The sequence below is a fragment of the Osmerus mordax genome, chromosome 6 (genome assembly GCF_038355195.1).
Source record: "Osmerus mordax isolate fOsmMor3 chromosome 6, fOsmMor3.pri, whole genome shotgun sequence".
NCBI classification, from domain to species: domain Eukaryota; kingdom Metazoa; phylum Chordata; class Actinopteri; order Osmeriformes; family Osmeridae; genus Osmerus; species Osmerus mordax.
The window spans coordinates 9179868-9200103 of record NC_090055.1 but is presented as its reverse complement, the minus strand read 5'-3'; the positions used below and the strand labels follow the sequence as shown (position 1 = coordinate 9200103).

Genomic DNA, 20236 nt, shown 5'->3' with positions numbered 1-20236 from the left:
GCAGCTGGCCAGCCAGGCGAGACGCAGGCAGGTTTTTACCGGCTGGTTATTTCGTGTCTGGAGAGGACAGGTGCAGGAGCAGGTGCACTGATGTCCTGAGGGACAGGTGCATCAAAGGCAGGTGTAAATAGACCATCACCCTGCCTCTCTCTCTCTCTCTCTCTCTCTCTCTCTCTCTCTCTCTCTCTCTCTCTCTCTCTGTCTTTCTCCCTTAACTTGGATGTGTGACCTGCCTGGAAGGATGCCAGATAAGCTTCTCTGTAACCTGACTCGCCACCTATTCCTCTCCGCCCTTCCTCCCCTCTTCTTCTCTCCTTTCCCTTCCTCCTTGGTAAACTACAGACAGACAGACTCAGGACATGAGTCCCGAGGGAGTCATGCTGCATTAAGGAGGAGATCCTACACAAACCTGCCCTGGTCCCTAACCCTACACGCCGTCCCTAACCCCACAACCCTACCCCTCACCCTACTTCCCAGACACAGCCCTGCCCCTGAACCCATCCCCCCTCTCAGTCTGTTTACACCAGGAGGAGCGAAGACAAAAGACTAAGATAGCAGGGCTGACAGGGACGAGAGCTGGGATGAGAGCCCAAGGATCTGGCGGTGGAGAGAGGGGGCTGAATGGGGCTGACCTCCCAGGGGTCAAGTTATTTAACCCCTCAGTGCTCAGGGCTGAGGGAGGGGATTTGTCCTCCTTAAATCATACTGTCACTGACGACCTCCCTAGTTCTATTCCCTCGAACTCCTTCGCCCCTGTCCTGTTATCTCTCGATCCTTCGATCCCTCCGTCTGTCCATAGCCCTCGGGGAGGGGGCGTGAGGGGCAAGACGTGCCAGCGCTGACGGCTTAAACCCTGACAGAGACCTCTGGGTGAAGAGCTGGGGTGTCGGAAACTGTTTGCCACGAAACGGGGTCCCCTCACTCCCATCCCTCCCTCCCTCCTTGCGTCCCTTCGTTGTCTCTCTCTCCACCCCTCTCTCTCCACCCCCTCTCAGAGGGGTTTTGGCGGAGACGAGACAGTGAAACGCCAGGAAAGTGACATTCTAAAGGCGGCCGCACCTGATCCTCTCTCGCCTAATAAAATCAATCCCCCAGCACCCCTGTTCTCTCTGTTTCACAGTGTGGCCTTATCCACTTACTAGGCTGGTACTGGGCCCTGCTTTCCGAGGATAAAACCCGTAACACTGACTGGCAATAGGCCACCACCCTGTATAGAGACATAACACCCTTATGGTGGATACAATTCTCTGGTAGACCTGGTAGATGAATAACAAGTCTGTTCAGCATATATCAGCTATTTCTCTCTCTCTCTCTCTCTCTCTCTATTTCTCTCTCTCTCTCTCTCTCTCTCTCTCTCTCTCTCTCTCTCTCTCTCTCTTACTCTCTCTCTCTCTCTCTCTCTCTCTCTCCAGATTGTACACACAGCTGAGGGTACTGGTGGGGGTTGAGGGTCCAGGAGGGGCTCACAGAGGGGGTCTCTAAATTAGCGTGACTCCAGATTGGTAGGAAATGGGGTCAAATTTGATCAGAGCTCCACGGGCCCCGAGAGCCGCCAAGCAAATGAATCCTGCTGGTGAGTTCACCTCCTCTCCGCTCCCTCCATGTCTTCCTCTCCTGCATCCTCTCTTCTTCTCCATCCCCCTCTCTCTTCCCCTCGCCGTCTCTCGACGCCCCCGCCTGTTTTTTCTCTTCTGCCTTTTAAATTAAATAAGCGCTCAATGGGCCCTCCACAGTACATGGTAATTAGCACTTTCCCTGCCATGCTGCCCCCCCCCTCCCCCACTACGCCCATCCCTCCCTCCTGTACTCACAGGAGAGAGACACGATGATCTTTACTCACCGCCATAAAGGGAGGGAAACAGAGAGAGAAAGTAAGAGAGTGAGAGAGAGAGAGAGAGAGAGAGAGGAGAGAGAGAGAGAGAGAGAGAGAGAGAGAGAGAGAGAGAGAGAGAGAGAGAGAGAGAGAGAGAGAGAGAAAGAGAGAGAGAGAGAAAGAGAGAAAGAGAGAAAGAGAGAAGGTGGCCTTTGGCCCTGTTTGCAGGTCATGTGTGCCAGGCTTGTTTGAGACGCACACTCCACAGCAAGACCAAGGAAACCAAGGCCCCTTTGGAACGACACACACTGATCCACATTACACACAAAATGACCCACATATTACACACACTGATCTTGCCCCTTGTCATGACAGAGTTTGATCAAATAAAAACAGCACACCAGGTGTTTCCATGCTGTGTGTGTGCGTGCATGTGTGTGTGTGTGTCTCTCTCTGTCTCCTGGGTATTGTAAATAGACATTAGGCCAAGTGCATAGAGCACAGGATAGAGGGGGATGGAGAGGGATGTCCTCATTCACGCAGCCCTCTAACGAGTCCCTGCAGGACAGCCTGAGAGCAGACAGGCAGCATTACCATCACAAAGAGCCGGGGATGGGATGCCGCGTTGTAGAGGCAAGGTACAGATAAAAGACCCCCCATACTTAACACGTACATATACATATGCACACACACACACACACAAGGGGAAGTGTGTGTGTGGGGGGTTGGGTGGGTGGGGGTGGGGGGTGGCCAGACAGCCCTAGGCACCAGAAGACATGCCTGAACACTTATAATCCATCCTCTGTGATGATGAGGATCCTTCCTAAACACCTGCGGCTGAAGCAGGATCTCACCGGATCTTCCACAAAACCCTCAGTGAGTGTCCTCGTTACGTCTCTGAGGTTCGGAAGGTTCTAGAGGATGGAAGGAACACACTTGTTTGTCAATTCACCGCGTGGTCATGTAGAATTTGAATCTGATTCAATCACAGGTTACAAAATGGGATCTCTCGTCCATTAGACCATCCAGCCGTCCGATGTATTTTACAAACTATCCCTCAGTATGATCGAGTGGTTGTGTCATCAAAGGTCCGGGTTGTGACACCATTAGACAAATCATTTACTGAAGGATATTGACTCCTTTTGAGATGTTGTTTCTCAAACCCCACCTTGATAAATAACCCTCTGTATTGTGACAGAGACACACATTTCCCCGCATCCCACAGAGCGCCCGTTACAGCATTATTTAGGGGGAGAAAGGATGAAGAATGGCCCGTGAACAACAAACGCCATTCTAGTCAGATCACAGCGTCCCGTCTGTAAGATCCTGTTTGTCTTTTCTCTCTCTCTCCGTCTCCGTCCTCATCTGAGTCTAACGTCCATTCAGCTTGCTCGCTCATGTGTGGCAGGGGCCTCCACTGCCGAGCGGCTCCCCGTCCTGACTGGCCCGGCCCGGGACAAAGAGCCGGGCAGCCCCTGCCCCTTCCGCCCCTCCGCCTGGAGAGTGTTGGCCGCAGGACGCAGAGGAGACCACCGCACTCTGGCCTGTCTGCCTCGGGGACTCTGACTTGACTCTCTCTCTCTCTCTCTCTCTCTCTCTCTTGCTGTTGTCGTGTGGTCAGGCCAAGTCACTGGGGGAGTGGTTCTGACGGAGACTCGATCTCTGCCTTTGCCACGCTCTTTTTCTCTTTCTTTCTTTCTTTCTGTCTCTCTCTCTCTTTCACTCCCTCAGTAATTTTCTCCTCCAGCCTGTCTCACACTACTTATTTCTCTTTCCCTTCCCCTCTATCTCTCTCACCACCTCCCTCCCTCCCTCCCTCCTTGATTTAGTGTCCCCCTCAGGGAGCCCTGCTCTCCCTGGAGGCTGTGGTGTATTGGATGCGGATGCTTTCCCCTTCACCATGGGAACGGCAGGATTAGAAGAAAGGCCTTGGTTACGAATCACTGATCCTGTATGGAGACTCCTCCAGATTCCTCCCCAGCCCACACGATTAGCGCTACGCCAACAAGTAGCATCGAGCAGCTGACTCAGCAGGCACGCATGCATGTTGTTGTTGTTACTGGCCGATGGTCCAAACACAAGGGGCGGGACATGAGAACTACTGGCTGCAACTGTTGACTGTTAGCTGCTTCCGGGTGTGAACATGTCGATGCTTCCTGGTGTGTTTGTGTGATGAAATGAACGATGATGTCATGAATGGAATCCATGATGCTGATCAACTCTAAAAAATGGAACCGAATCAGAGAGAGAGAGAAAGAGGAAAGGAGAGAGAGAGAGAGAGAGAGAGAGAGAGAGAGAGAGAGAGAGAGAGAGAGAGAGAGAGAGAGAGAGAGAGAGAGAGAGAGAGAGAGAGAGAGAGAGAGAGAGAGAGAGAGAGAGAGAGAGAGATGGGAAAGGGAGGATAGGAGAGAAAGAATCTGACCAGAGGTTCCAGGGGGGGCAGTCTCATCTCCATGTTCTTCAGCCAGTGGCGCAGAGCTCGGATCTGACCTCTGAACTCCCACTGCCATTGGCTCCACTCCTCCGGGTCCTGCCTACAAGGAAGGAGGAAACTTTGTAGGACAGCCCAGGGAACATTCCCTCTGGGCTGTTGTGTACGTTTTAGAGCAACTCTTTGTATGGGATTTAAGATCAACATTTTGTCTTGAAATATACATAAATACATATACAAAAAAGATATACAGCTTCTGATTCGGGGTTTACTAATGAGATGGGACAGAGGCCAAGTTTAGGGACATATGTTCTCTTTGTTCTACTGGTCAGAACTGGAGCCTGGTCAAATCTGGGTTTGTGTTGTGACCAGACGTTTTAATGCTGAATGTTTATGGTCTCATTCATCTTTTTTGTGGGGCAGAACCACCCAGAAGCACTGGTCCCCTGAAACCAGGACAACCCACCCAACTGTCATCAGCAGCTGTGAGCGCTGTTAATCAGTCTGTACATAACAGACAGAGAATACGCTTAGTCATGATGGGCCTGTTGTTTCCCCATTGTAAGAAACAACTGATCCACCATAGACTCACCTCAAAACGATTTGAATGATGTGAACTTTGAACACCTGTAGCACTGACATTTCTGTGTTAGCCACAGATTTCGCTTTCTTATTCCATGACAATAAAAGAGAAGCGCTATAGTATATAAATGCAGTTTAGCACATGTCACATTACACCCGCATGAAGTATTCTATGTTCTGGCAGGACCTCCCTTCCTACCCGAATCTCTCAGTAGACATCGGGGTGGACAAGCCATACAGGGTGTCCTGAAACAGAGAAACCACAAAATCAAGACCATATTCTTTAACGACACTGTTCCAAATCCGTTGTTGTTCCTTCACTTCTAACTGTTATTTGTTAGGTTAGTCATACCACTCAAAAACTGATATTTGAAAGTTCATTGTATTGCTTGGTGTCTGTCAGGCCTCTCAGTCAATTACTCCTGTTTGTTTCATTAGCTCACCTCCTTATCTGCACTTTCTTGTGCTGGGTCCAGGGTTGGGTCCAGGTTTTGGTTTAGAACTGAATCCAGGGCTGGATCTAGACCTGGGTCCAGCCCTGGGAAGGACAGACTCAGGGCAGGGTGGCCTGGGCAGGAATCCGAAGAGGTTGACAGTCCTTCGTTGCTAAGAATTACAACGTCCTCCCTCAAACCATGGGGCTAATATTGGTACAGACAGGCAGAGATGCAAACACAGAAAAGGCTGTATAGAATACACATGACCAATTCACACTCATGCCTGGCCCGCATCGATCAGATTACCCACTAACAGTCCCACCTGTAAACGGCCATCAATAAATGTGTTGGTTGAACAATAGTTCACAGGTGTGTTTACCATATGTGCCTTGCTGTAGAAACATTTAGGGTTACATGCCTTACAAGACTTGAACGCTGTCTCCAGTAAGAGATAGACTAGTTTGTTTAAGAATAAATTACATCTCACTGGCGCCACCTTGTTGAGGAAAAGAACAATACGTGCAGTGGTGTTTCCCTGTAGTCCATTAGTCAGTTCTGCAGTGTTTACATTGTCGTTATATTGTATGCATGATTGGCATGAATAAATGGATGACAAGGATCTCTTCATAGCGCATTTATTTACATTATAGTGTTATCTTCAAAACATACACCAAAATCCACTCACCATATCACTCAAACCACATATCTGTTCACAAGCAAAACCAACCAATTCGTTTTGATTTAACATCTTGTTAATCAATAAGCATTTAAACAAAACATGTTTTGCTGAGCAGATATGTTTTATTCTCTTCATACATCTTTGTTTTTCTCCAAAATGGTCAAAACCTAGTTAGTAAAACATGCAAAGCAAAAAAGCAACCAAAAAAGCATAACATATCAAAAATATGATGAAAAATTATATTTTAACATGAGGATTTACAGAAGTAAAACACTTTTAAGATGCAGAACAGAGCAAAAACATTCTGGGAAAGGAACCCAAACACTGGGTAAAAAGCAAAATCGAACTTACAGATACATATTTTCTGCAAATTAAATGCATGTATCCTTTAAAACATTCATTCCGGTAGTGTAGTGGAACAATTATTAGATCTTATTCCCCTACAGGAATACCAATGGCGTTTTAACTGGTTGCTTTTTTTGGTTAAGAGTGAAGTTAGCTGGTATAACAGTACTATGTGGCCTGAAAAGAGACGTTCAGTATCATCTCTAAGATTCATCTTCAAACAGGTAACCAGATGAAACTGTACATACACAGAAGGATAAAGTGTACATCTAAGTGGTGTTAACCAGAAAAAAAGGGCAAATATGACTAACATTCAAGTACAGGTCCTAAACAATGCGGATGGATGTGTTCCTAATATGGAGTCCCAAGAAGATTCCAGGGTGACAACCCCGACTCTCTTCAAATAGGATGTGCAATGAAGAAAGGAGAAGACGCATTCATGGCAGCTCTAAAAACAGAACAAAAATCATGACTTGGAGCCAACCAAAACAAGCCAACCACACCAAAAAGAAACGAGCACAAAAGAATCTTGAAAAAATATGTCGATGAAAAAAATCATGCATGCAAATAAATGTGATTTTGCATGGGTATTGTTTATGTCGCATGAGGTGATGGGGTGGTGTACCTGCATGTGTGGAAGAGATGGTGGAACTAGGAAATTATCCACACTGACACGCTCCTTGGCCATGCTTATCTGGGGAGTCCCTCCCTGTAGATGGCTGCCAGATGGTGACGTCATCTGCCAAGACAAATAAATCAAGGATCAAGAACAAAAAACGGTTGGGATCGCACGGACCTTTGATCAATAGAACTGCAGCACTGGAACATTACATAGATGGGAAGGGCAGGATCTGAAAATGAAGACGTTCTTAGTATTAATGAAATGGATGAAAGCAGGAACTAACAGGAATAGAGGAGGAACAGAGGAGAAAACTGAACGTGTTGCTGTTGATGTTCAACTTACAGGAGCCAAAACCAGGGGATGTGGGATGAAGCCTGACTTCTTCTGAGGACACTTTACCAGGAACAGGTGATGGAGGAGGGGAGGTGGTGGGGGGAAGCACATTGTTTGGGATTGGGGGATACAATGATGAAATGATGACTTTGGGGCAAGTCTATTGAACTCGGTTAGGATGATATATTTGGAACAGTCCGCAGAACATAATTGTTGCTTTCATCTTCCAGTGTTTGTAGTGTTTATCTGCTCTGTCACTTGATGGAACTGTTACACTGTTAAATCTTCAACCTAAAAAATATACTGGTCAACTCTATACAGACGTTCAGAAAGAAGAAGACATCTAGATACATTTTTGTATCTTCTAAAAACATCAGGATTATATCAGTATGTATCATCAAACAGATAACCAAAAAAAAGAGCTAAAACATTCTTAAGTTTGAAAGGAAAGGAAAGAAAAATAGGAAAAATATCTCTGTTCGAAGTACATACAGTAAGTATTAGCTTCAAAAAAGCATACCTTGACAAGTTGTGTTAACAAATCAAAAAGGCAAACTATAAACTAAGTTGTGGTCATCTGAAAATCGGTGCTTTGCCTTTAAAATATAAATTGTCTTTACAGTCAATACAATTACATTTGATTTGTCTTGTAATTGTCTTAAGGCAGGGGGGTAATGCATAGGCTTGGACATCTATAATATATGAGCAACTGCATTTAGTTAATTTACTTATGTGACCACATGCCGAGGAGAATAAATAAATGATAGTTTCTTTTTTATTTTTGAAGGTGTTTTTCTTATGAATTATGCAACTGCTGTGTGCTTTGGCATAATCATGGAGGGGAGGGCTCCCAGTTCTTGGGAGCTGCAAGGCCTGGTCATGACTAGGGCACAGAGCGCCAGGGCAAGCTCATCCACGTTGAGGCCGGTGTGAGGCCCTGCGTCGTACTTGCGACCGTAGCTGGAGGAGGTGTAGGAAGAGGAGGAGAAGTTCATGCTGAAGCCGGAGCTGCCGGCATCAAAGCTGCTCCTCCTGGAGCCTTGCCTGGACCCAGTCCTGGAACCGGACCGTGAGCCTGAGGTCGAGCCTGGGCCGCTGGCGTTGTAGGGGCTGTACAGGCCTTTACTGGACTGGGAGGAGGCCTCTAGGAGTCGGAGGCTAGTTCCTTCCTCGACCATGCTTCTGTCCATGGCGTCTTTGTAGGAGATCTTTAGCTTGGTTTTGGGACATGTCAGGTACTTGGAGTAAGCGCTCACATCTCTTAGCTTCTGGGCTGTACGAGCATCGATGGAGCCCTTCTTGATTGCTTCATCTAGGGGAACTCTGCCCTCAACATCAGGCTCAATCAGCCCACCTGTTAGGTACTGGACCTCCAGGAAACGCTGTCCAGCTTCATAATACAGCCAACCTTTCTTTAAGGCCTGAGAGGCAGACATCTTGACTTTGGTTCTGGGATCTTCAAAACCATTGAAGGCTTTCTGAGCCAGGTTAATACGGTCGACCATGATTTTATCTACAAGTCCTTTCTCTGTGGCGTCAGGGACAGAAAACTTCTCTCCTGTGATGGGGTCGATAATGCCACCTGTGCAGGCCTGAGCCTCTAGCAGTCTCTGGCCAGTAATGTTGTCTACTAAGTTCCTGTGCATCGCCTCGGTTATGGACACTTTCTCCAGTGTGTCTGTGTCCAGGATTCCAGCCACAGGGCCTGTCTCCTCAGAGGGGTCATTCCATATGGAAGCTGGAGGTTTAATAGAGGGTATGGGGCTCATAGCAAAGGATGAAGAGGAAGTGGATCCGAAGGAGGAGGTTCTGGAGCGGAAGCCTCCCATGTTTCCAGACAGCATGTCAGCAAATTCAGTGATGGATAGGTTCCCAGAGCGGTAGGTGTCCAGGGAACTCTGATCAATGAGGCCTCTTGAGAGCGCGTCATCAATGTCGTACTGACGTCCTGACCGCCTGTCGATGATCATGGACTTGACGACTCCCTCGGAGGAGGTGCTTGTGATCTCTTCCCATTCACACTCCTGCTCAGCCAGCTCTAGGTAGGTCTGATGGTCAATGAGTCCCTTCCTGTAAGCCTCATACACTGTCATCTCCTTGCCGGATTCTGGGTCGACAATCACCACTCTGCGCTTGCGGACCGAAGATTTGGAGGAGGATTTCTTTTCACGCTTCTTCTCCTTGAGGAGCAGGAGGACGAGGCCGGTGTCTGGGTCGATGATGCACCTCTCCATCAGTTGGAGGTAAGTGAGGTTCTCCTCGGTGTTGGGATCAAAGAAGCCCTTCGTGTCATCAGATGGATCCGTGAGAATCTCGTTCATCTCTTCATCAAAGAGGCCACGGTTGTATGCCACCTCAACGGGCAGGCGATGACTCTCCTCGGGGTCGATGATTCCTCCTGTGGCAATCTGGGCCTCCAGGAGGCGTATCCCGTGATCCTTTAGGATGAGTCCCTTTTTCATGGCCTGGAACAGGGAAATTGTTTTACCAGAGTAGGGATCTCTGTAGCCAGTCACGGCACGCTCGGCAGACAACAGCTTGTCTTTGAATTCTGGTCCCACAATTCCCATTCGGACAGATTCACTGACTGTGAGTTTCAGGTTTTTGATTGGGTCAATAACGTAGCCTGTAGCAGCTTGGGCCTCAAGGAGCTCAAAAGCGGTGCCTGGCCTGATCATGTTCTTCTTCATGGCCTGGTAGATTGACAGGCGGTCCTTGGAGGCTTCGACGAAAACCCCAGCAATGCAGCTAGTCCCCTCAAGGTACTTCTGGAGCCTTTTGCTGACCTCCTCCACCGTAATCAGACCTTCGTTCAGCTCAGTGACCGTCTGTTGGTCTATGATCTCTGAGCGTAACAGTTCCTCCATGGTGATCTGTTTCCTCAGACCCTTGAACATCAGCCTCTTGTCTCCCAGTGCCAACAGACGCAAGCCTCCTTCCAACTTGCATCTCTTGAGCAGCTCAGCGTAAGATAGCTTCTCGTCCGTGACAGGGTCAACAAACCCTTTCACCTCATTAGCCAGTCTCTCATTGGTTTCCTTGTTGATGTATCCTCTCTGCATGGCCACGTCTGTAGGGAGGTGGAAATAGAATTCAGGATCCATGATGCCGCCCGTTGAGCTCTGAGCTTCTAGTAGCTTCAGAGCGTAGTCCTCGGGGATGAGCTCTTTTTTCATGGCCTGGTAGAGAGAGACGATTTTGCTGCTGTATGGGTCTTTGAAGCCTGTAACGGCTCTCTCAGCTGACAAAAGCTTATCATGGATTTCTGGGCCCACAACTCCCTTACGGACGGCCTCATCTACAGTAAGCGTCTCATTTTTCACAGGGTCAACGATGAACCCTGTGGCGGCCTGTGCTTCTAGGAGGCCAAGTGCAACCTCAGGTTTCAAGAACCCTCTCTTCATCGCCTGGTAAATGCTGATCTTGGAGCTGGAATCAGTCATAACCCCAGCCACGGAGCCCGTACCAAACAGGTACTGCTTCACGCTCTGTAACTCCATGATGTCGCGGATGGTCCTCTTCTCTTGTTTCAGCAGGTTGAACATCTCTAGGTCAATGATGCGGGCATGGTAGAGCTCCTCAATGGTGATCCTACGTCTGATCGTCTTGCAGGATGTCTTCTCCTCAACACCAATATAGATCTCTCTCTGCTCCATGATCTCGATGATTATGATGATCATGCGCTCTTTGGTAAGTTTACCAGAGCGGTACTCATCCATGAGCTTCTTCCTCTCATCCTCCGGGAGCAGGTTGGAGTTCATCACATCCCAGAGGTTCATGGACTGTCCAGTGAGCCCCTCGAAAGGAATGTCTATTTGGGTGTCTGCCAGGTCACTCTGAGTCTGTTCTTCGGTGTAGAGGTAGGTCTTCTCCACCACTGTAGGGGCTTGAGGCTTAGAGAGAGGGAGGAGGTTCAGGCCTGTCTCTGGATCTTTAGAGCACTTGGCTTTCAGTTGTTGGTACGTCACAGTCTCATCTGTGTTAGGGTCTGAGAAATATTTGTTCCCCTCTGAGGGCTCAGAGAGGGTGTTGGATATTTCTTTGCTGAAGAGATCCCTCTGGTAGGCCACATCTAAAGGTACACGGTGGCTTTTTACAGCATCGATGATTCCACCTGAGGCCAGCTGAGCCTCCAGCAGGGGCATGGCGTGTTCCTTGATGACCAAATCTTTCTGCATGGCTTGGAAGAGGGAGATCTTGCTGCCTGTGAATGGATCTTTGTAGCCAGTGATCGCCTTTTCAGCGGAGAGCAGCTTTTCATGGAGCTCCGGGCCAACGATGCCTGCTTTGACAGCCTCATCTACTGTCAGGTACTGGTTCTTAACTGGATCAATGATGAAGCCAGTGGCAGCCTGGGCCTCCAGAAGGGCAAGGCCTGTGTTATGTCTTAGAAGTTTTTTCTTCATGGCTTGATAGATGCTGACCTTCTCCTTAGTTGGTTCAAGGTATATGCCACCAATGCTGTCAGAGCCCTGCAGGTATTTATTCACGTTGGCATTCTCGCTGACCTGTTTTGGTGTCTTCTTACCCTGCTGCAGCTGGTCAAACGTAGCTTTGTCGATGATTTTGGATTCAAACAGTGAGCTTGCAGGAACCGGAGATCTCAGACCCTTGAAACTGGCCTGTTCTTGTTTCTTGGCCTCTTTCTCATCTACAATTGTGACGACAATCCTGATTATTTTCTCGATAGTCACCTTGCCAGACCTGTACTGTCTGATCAGGTCAAGTCTCTGCTCCTCAGTCAGGTACTCTGAGTTAATTATTTCCCAGATGGTTAGCTTCTTGCCTTTGAGAGGCCCGGACTGGAGCTCCACTGAAGCCTGCATCATAGCATCTTTGGTCTGAGTCTCGGAGTATTTCTGTTCCTCCTTCGCATTGATGGCTTGCTCGGACAAGGGCAGAAGCTGAAGACCAGTCTTCTTGTCAGTGACACATCTCTTGAGAAGCTGGGTGTATGTGACCTTTTCCTGTGTGTTGGGGTCATAGAAGCATTTGGTGGTGTCAGTGGGGTTACACAGGGTCTTGTTCATCTCGTCGTCAAAGTAGCCTCGTTTGCAGGCAACGTCGTGGGGGACACGGTGGCTATTCACTGGGTCGATGATGCCCCCTGTGGCAAGCTGAGCATCGAGCAGCCGGATCCCTTGGTCTTTGGGAATGAGTTCTTTCGTCATGGCCTCAAACAGAGATACCGTTTTCCCAGTGTATGGGTCCTTGTATCCTGTTACAGCTCTCTCAGCTGAAAGCAGTTTTTCATGCAGCTCAGGGCCGACCACTCCTGCTTTGACGGCCTCATCGACGGTCAGCTTCTGGTTCTTTACTGGATCGATAACAAATCCTGATCCGGCTTGAGCCTCCAGCAGATTTAAAGCAGGGCCTGGCCTCATCATGTCCTTCTTCAGAGCTTGGTAGAAGGACATTGTCTCTTTGGTAGAGTCAATTACTACACCTGAAATGCAGTTTGTACCCTTCAACGCTTTCTGAACCGGTTCCATTTCAGAGACTTCTTGGACTGTTTTATTGCCCTTATGCAACTTATTGTAGAGGTCTTTGTCAATGATCTTGGATTCCAGCAGTTCAGTTGCGGGGACAGGGGATCTCAGGCCATCAAATGTGATTTCGTTCTTCTTCTCTTTGTCCTCTGCCACAGTGATAACGATTCTGATGATCTTCTCTATGGTGATTTTGCCGGTCTTGTACTGGCGAATAAGGTCCCTTCTCTGGTCCTCATTGAAGTACTCAGAATTAATGATCTCCCAGATGGTTATTGTCTTTCCTTTGAATCTTCCAAACGGCACAGAAACAGTTGTTTTGCTGAACACGTCCTTTGTCTCCTCCTCCGTGTAGGTTTGAGAGCTCTGGGCGGCCTTGTCAGTGATGGGTAAAAGCAGCTGGCCAGTGGCAGGGTCTGTCGTGCATTTCTCGATCAACTGAAGGTAAGTCAGGGGTTCCTTAGTACTGGGGTCAAAGTATCCTTGTGTGTCTTCTGACGGCTTTGCCAGTACCTTGTTCATCTCCGCATCAAACAGCCCTTGTTTGTAGGCTGTTTCAAGGGGGACACGATGGCTGTTGATTGGGTCAACGATTCCACCAGTTGCAATCTGGGCGTCAAGAAGTCTGATGGCGTGCTCACGATCAATCAATCCCTTCTTCATGGCCTCAAACAGGGAGATTGAACCGCCCGTGTATGGGTCTTTGTAGCCAGTCACAGCCCTCTCAGCAGACAGCAGTTGGTTGTGCAGTTCAGGTCCAATCAAGCCTTCCTTAACAGCCTCGCTCACAGAGAGCTTCTGGTTTTTGATGGGGTCGATTATATACCCAGTGGCTGCCTGTCCTTCCAGGAGGATCAGGCCTGTTCCAGGGGCTAGCTTCTTCTCCATCATTGCTTGGTAGATTGACATCTTCTGCTGAGGTTGTACCAACAGACCACCAACACCGTTTTTTCCTTTGAGAACTGTTCTTAGTTTTTCGGTCTGACTGAGATCTTGCACGTTGGCTTTCCCTTTCTTCAGCTTGTCCATTTCCTTTTTGGTCAGCAGGCCAATTTCTTGAAGTCTGCTCGCAGGGACCTTCTCACGAATGCCATCGAAGGAGAACGGAGAGTCTTTCTTCTGGTTATCACCATCCACATCATCAAGAGCGCTCCGTCCGTTGGGAACTTTCTGTGATGTCTCCACCATGGTCATGTGGATCAATTCATTCTCAGGGACTTCATCAGTCTGGATGTCGATCTCCCTGGTGTGGGATGTTGGCTCCTTCTGGGCAACCTCCAGCTGCTGCAATTTATCACGCAGATTCTTGTTCTCCTCTGCGAGCAGTTTTTCCTGCTCAAGTCTTTTCCTCTCCAACTCCTGCATTTCCTTCTGCTTGTTGAGCATCTCCCTCTCCGCCTCTTTCTGCTTGTTGAGGGCGGCGTCCATGGTGGCCTGCAGCTTCTTCCTCTCCTCCTCCATCTGCTTTCGTTGACGCGCCTGCTCGTCCTTCAGAGCCTCGGCCTTCTTGACCTCCTCCTCAAACTGGCTCTCCAGTTTTTTCTTCTCGTCTTCAATGAGCTTCTCCTTCTTCAGCAGCATCTCCTTCTCATTGATGAAGGACTGCTGGAGCATTGTTTTCTCCTGTTGGATTTGTTTCTGCTGAGCGACGGCAGTCTACATGGAATGGGGGGAGACAAACAACACAATTAGAATGTTCTCAGTGGCATATTACATGTATAATACCAAAATGTAATTCATGTGTACTGGTGGAAGGGTGCTACAATGCACTCTGCTTATAAGAGACACAGATATAAAATATAGTGCAATATAAGCACAAAAAGGTAAATGGTAAGGTGATGACAATAATATTGTTATACTATCATGTTATATTCCCCATTGATTAATGTCCATTTGTCGCAACAGTGTTTTGAGAAAACCTCTATTGAACTTATGGGGCAGTTGATAAAGCATCCTGCTATCATCCACCTCCATAGGAGGTTGGCCGTTGGAGCCAAAACGGAAGGAGGCCTAACAGACAAGGTCCAAATCAAGTCCCTAAAATGACACTTCAAAGATAAAAACACAATCTTTAAGATACATAAGCTCTTCATAAGCAAAGTGCACTGCATCAAAACAACAAAATGTGACTGGGGTAAATGGTTAGTTTAGGAAGAAATTAAGAATATCAAAGGAAATGAAAGATTTTCAGATGATTAGTTCAAGGGAGAGGGTTAACAATGACACCAGCTGCTCTGTTTGCCACATTTGACACAATACCTCTTTAGATTTAAGCTGAAGGTCTTCAGCATCCTTTTTCAGTCTAGCCTTCTCCTTTTCTAGATCAGCAATGGCTTTGCGTAAGTCATCAGCCTCTTTGTTGCTGCTCAGCCTCTGCACTTCAAGTTTCTCCACGGTAGTCATTTTCTCTTTGGTGGCTAGTTCTGTCTCGTGAAGACGGGCACTGATCTGATCCGCTTGCTTCTTGAATTTCTTAGCCTCGTTTTCAGCCCTGTTTTGGGCATCGCTGAGCTGGGACACCTGGAGTTTGAGTTTCTCGGCCTCGGCTGTGATCTCGAGCTGTCTCCTGCGTTCCGCTTCGAGGGATTTCTGGAAGCCCTCCGTCTCTTCCTCTAGACGTTGCTGCATGAGCTGTTTATCCTCAAGCAGTTTCTGGGCCTGCTCCTGAGCCAAATCTTTCTGTCTTTGGAGCATCTCAGCCTCGGCTCTCAGTTTAGATGCCTCCTGGATGGCCTGCATTTTCTCCTTGAGCATTTTCTCGGCCAGGGCTCTCTGCTGGGAGAGGTCCGACTCTGCGATCTGCCTCATGCGTGCCGCTTCTTGGGCCTCCACGCTCAGCCTGGCAGCATCCTCCGCCAGCTTCTTCATATTCTCAGCCTCCTCGGCCAGGAATTTCTGAGAGTTATCTTTGTCTCTTTTGATGAGACGCTGGTTCTCGCTCTCGATGCGGAGCTTCAGTTTCATCAGCTCCTCCATCTGAATCTTGACTTTGAACAGCTCGTCCTCCACCTGAGCCTTCTGCTTGACGGCGTCGCCCACCTCGTCCTTCAGACGCTGCAGCTCTTCGTCCAGAAGAGACTTCTGCTTGTCAGTTTGGTCCAACTGAAGTCGGACCGTTGTAAGCTCCTTTTCCACCTGAGATTTCTGTTTTAAGGTTTGCTCGGCCAGCTTTTTGTGTTTTACCATCTCCGAATCAGCCTGCTCTTTCTGTTTCAGGGCAGCTTGCTCCGCCTGTGCTCTCTTGGCAGCCTCGAACTCCGCCTCCTTTCTTAACCTCTCGGCGTCCTCCTGAGCTTTGGCCTGATTGGCTGCCTCCTTGACGGCGGCCTGTTTCTGGCGCTCGGCTTCCTCAGCTTGCTGGCGTAGAAGAGCTGCTTCCCGCTCTGCCTTCTCCTTGGCGATCTCAGCTTCTTTGGCGAGCTTCTTCGCCTTTTCATACTCGGCCTTGAGCTTCTGCTGCGTGAGGCTGTCCTCCTTCTGTTGGACGAGAACACTTTGAGCTTGCTGCTCGGCTGCACTGCATTTTTGGGCCGCCTGATTGGCTGCGACGATATGTCTTTCCGCTTCTCGGTCAGCCTCCTCTTTTTGCTTTTTGGCTTCCTCTGCTTTCTTTATGAGGCGCTCCACTTCGCCCTGTGCCGTTTTGCGCTGCCTGGCAGCCTCTTGCTCTGCGGCAGTCATCTTCTTCAGTTTTTCCTCCGCTTCTCTTCTGCGTTTCTCCTCTTCCAGAGCAAGTTTCCTCATCTTCTCAGCCTCGTCTTCGGCACGGAGCTTACTCTGTTGCGTTTCATCCGCGATGTTCTTCAGCTTATTCAATTCCAGCTCCAAGTCGAGCTTTCCGGACGACGCCTTCTCGAAGTTGAGCTTCAGAATGCGGATTTCCTCCTCGACGACACGCCTCTGCTTGAGGGTTTCGTCGACGATGGCCTTCTGCCTCTCCATCTCGGTCTCGGACGACTGCTTGAGCTTCATGATCTTCTCGTCGATATCTTGTTTGTGCTGGCTGGCTTGGTCTTCGAGGGACTTCCGCTGGTAGGCCTCGTCCTCGGCTTTGCGTCGGAGTCGCTCGTTCTCTGCCTCCTTCTCCTTGAGGGCGATTTCCGCCTCCGTTTTCAGACGCGTGGCCTCATTGATGGCTGCAAGTTTCTCTTTGAGGATCCTCTCGGCTTCAGCCCTCTGATGGGTCGCCTCTTCCTCAGCCACCTGCCTCTGTCTCTTGGCCTCCTCGGCGATGGATCTGAGCTTGCCTGCCTCTTCGGCCAGGTTCCTCATTTTAGCAGCCTCGGCCTCAAGGAGCTGTTTGCTCTTCTCGGTGGAGGACATGCTGTCTTTTTCCGCCTTGGACTTGAGCTCAAGGAGGATGTTCATCTCGCTCCTCACCGTGACCAGTTCGTCTTCCAGCTGCTTCCGTTGCTGTTCCGCCGCGGTCACTTCGTTTTTAAGGCGGTAAAGCTCGTCGTCGAGGAGGGTTCTCTGTTGCTCAGCGTGGTCAAAGTCGGCCCTGAGACGTATGAGCTCTTGTTCGGCGGAGAGCTTCTGCTGGGCTGTGCCCTCCGCAAGCTTCCTCTGCCTCTCCAGCTCCTGCTCGGCCATCTCTTTCTGCTTCAGGGCCGACTCCTCGGCCTTGCCTCTCTTCTTGGCCTCGCGCTCGGCCTCCTCCTTCTGCTTCTCCGCCTCCTCCTGGGCGACGCTCTTCTTGTGGGCCTCCTCCTCCGCCTGGAGCCTCAGGCGGAGGGCCTCGTTGGCCTTCTGCCGCCATTTCTCCAGCTCTTTCTCGGCCTCCGCCCTGGCGTTATCGGCCTCCTCCTGCTGCTTCTTCAGGCGGGCAGCTTCTTCCTGGAGCTGGAGGACGGTGCCGTGCTCCTGCTTGAGGGACTCCTCCAGTTTGGATGTCTTCTCCACGTAGGACATGCGTTTGCTCTGGAGCTCGGCAGCGGCACTCTTCTGAGCTATTTCCTGGACCACTTTGATCTGCCTATGTTTCTCGACCTCGGCCTGTTTCATGTGCCTCTCGGCCTCCTCGGCCTGCTGTTTGAGGTTCTCGAGGTCCTCCAAGGCCTTCTGTTTCTGCTTGGCGGCTTCCCTCTCAGCTTCGGCCTTCATTTTGAGTTCCTCCTCCGCTTTGCGCTTCTTCTGAGTCTCCTCGTTCACCTGTTTGCGGAGTTTCTCGGCCTCTTCTTGGGCAGCTTTTCTCAGCCTCTCGGCCTCGGCCGCCTTGTCGCGGAGCTGCGTGACCTCCATCTCCGCGGTAGACTTCTGTCGGACGGTGGTCTCCAGCTGGATGCGGATGATGCGGATCTCCTCCTCAATCTTGGAGCGGCTACAGAGGGCCTCCTCTACCTGCTGGCTCTTGTTTTTGATCTGCTGCTCCGAGAGGTTCTTGAGTTCGTGCAGTTCCAGCTGGATGTTGTGCTTTTGCTTCGCTGCGTCGACAGCAACAAATTCCCTCCTGCTGACCTCCTCCTGCATCATGAGTTTCAGCTCCTGAGCCTCCTGCTCCGCCTTGGCTATGGCCTTAGCGTGAGTCGCAGCTAACTGCTTCTGTTTGTCTAACTCGGCCTGCATCTCGGCCATTTTTTTCCTCTCTTCCGCTTTCTGCTTCTCTGCAGCTTTCTGCATTAGTGGAATCAAATGGTAAAGAAAGGAATATAATTAAGCATGACAGGTTAAAATGTTAGGTAGCACTGTACATCAATGTGCCTCTGTACTTGTGTAAAAACACTGACATTGTTAAAGCAATTGCAGTGTTTTTACGCAAGTATGAGTGCAATTTCATGTACTGTGTTGCCAAATGTTAATTATTAGCTTAAAGATATGTTTAGATGTAAATTCATGACAATGTTAAAAAAAATCACGATGCATGTTAAGGTAAGTCATACAAAAAGGATTTCAAGACAGAAGTATTATGGATCATGAGTTGGTCAATTAATGTATGGATATAAGACATCACTTCACAACACAATAAGGAACTCATGTGGCATGCAACTGTAGCTTTTTCAATACATCTCTTTCTATGCTAATTAGCTACACAAAGTCTTATTGGTCGATAAAAAAAGACACAGTACCTAAGCAAAAAGTTTCAAACCAGCTGTGGTTTGATACAAGGGATTCTTTGGATCACTATCTAAACTATCTCTAACTTCTCTAACTAGTACTTGAGGAAGGAGAAAATGGCTTCAGAACATGCTAATAGGAAACTAAAGGTATAAGTATATATATATATTAAGTCTAAATAGTGTGATAGTTTGACATGAAGTGATTAGTAGATGCAGTGGGAAAAAAACATAAACAAAACACTGGACTGCAAATCAAGATATGAAATTGAGAAGTCAGATGGAAAAGCGTAGTAGTCTTAAAGATTAAATATAAATTTTAAGGGTGAAGGAAGTATGACATGGTAAAGGAGATATATCTGGGATTATTTACCTCTTTAACGCCCAAACAAGATAAGCATTCATCATGACAAAGCACTGGCAAGCAGTTAGGAGAAGCAAACAAACAAAACATTAGGGTTAGAAAAGAACGGGAAAAAAAAGACATAAATGTATGTTCATCTAGAAGGAAGGCTGAAAGTCATGTCGACCAGCCTGAAGCATACAGAGAGCTTTGATAGAAGTATAAGGGAGAGTGAAGCCAATGACAGAAAGGAAAGACTGGGAAGGAAAGAACCCCTTATGTCATATCTCGAATGGCACACCACAAGAGATGAATGGAGATGGAAAGGCCCAAAGTACAATTCAAGATTTTCAATTTGAGGGGGTTTTCTGCTCTAAATACACGAAGATGCTCTCTAACTTTTGCTTCAGACTGAATATTAAACTGTTATTGAATGCCACACTCAGTCAACTATCTAACCAACAACAACACCGTGCATGACCTTTATCTTATTGAATGCGGAGAATTATGATGTTGGTCCCATTTTGAGGGGCAAAACTGATACAGTATGATATGTCGGGTTAAATCAAGGCATATTCACTGGAAATGATTCCATTGGAATTGAACTAGATTGTCATTTTTACCCGGTATTAGTAGACGGTGCCAAATGACCAGTTACGGACAGTGAAACATGGCACACATTTATACTTTCCTCAGCTTGCCTTATTGTCTGATCAGTCCAAACAAATACTGAAGCTACAGTCATCATGCCAACGTTCCAAGCTTCATGTCAACACGAAGAAATGTCCATTAACCAATGCATTAACTGTGTGTGTGTGTAATTGTGTGTGTGTGTTGTGTGTGAGTGGTTGATTGTTTGTTATGGGTTAGAATTAGTGGATCTTAGTATTGGTTGTTCTCCCCAGTGAGTTGTCACGCACCTCCTCGTCCTCCAGGCGGCGCTGTGTGTCTGTGATGAACTTGATGTACTGGCTGGTGAGAGTCATCAGCTCGCTGTAACGAGTCCTCAGGGTAACATACTGATGGAGAGAACAACAACATACACAAAAACAACCTCAGTTTTGTATCATCTTTGATTAGGAATCCAAATCGTGCCCTGAGAGATGCTT

General features: G+C 48.4%; 1 protein-coding gene across 5 annotated transcripts in view; it reads right to left on the bottom strand.

Moving 5' to 3' along the window:
- Nucleotides 1–5884: 5884 nt before the first annotated feature.
- LOC136944028 (plectin-like) overlaps nt 5885–20236 on the bottom strand; it is a 100792-nt gene continuing 86440 nt past the window's right edge. For 4 of the 5 annotated variants that reach the window (XM_067237577.1, XM_067237573.1, XM_067237574.1 and 1 more), the window contains 5 exons: nt 20048–20146; nt 14991–18344; nt 7252–14387; nt 6913–7026; nt 5885–6735 (listed from right to left, as the gene is read on the bottom strand). In XM_067237577.1, the coding sequence (XP_067093678.1) occupies nt 8046–14387; nt 14991–18344; nt 20048–20146 (9795 nt within the window). In that variant the 3' untranslated portion in view covers nt 5885–6735; nt 6913–7026; nt 7252–8045. The remainder of the gene's footprint in view (nt 6736–6912; nt 7027–7251; nt 14388–14990; nt 18345–20047; nt 20147–20236) is intronic. The other variant, XM_067237576.1, reaches the window with a different exon arrangement.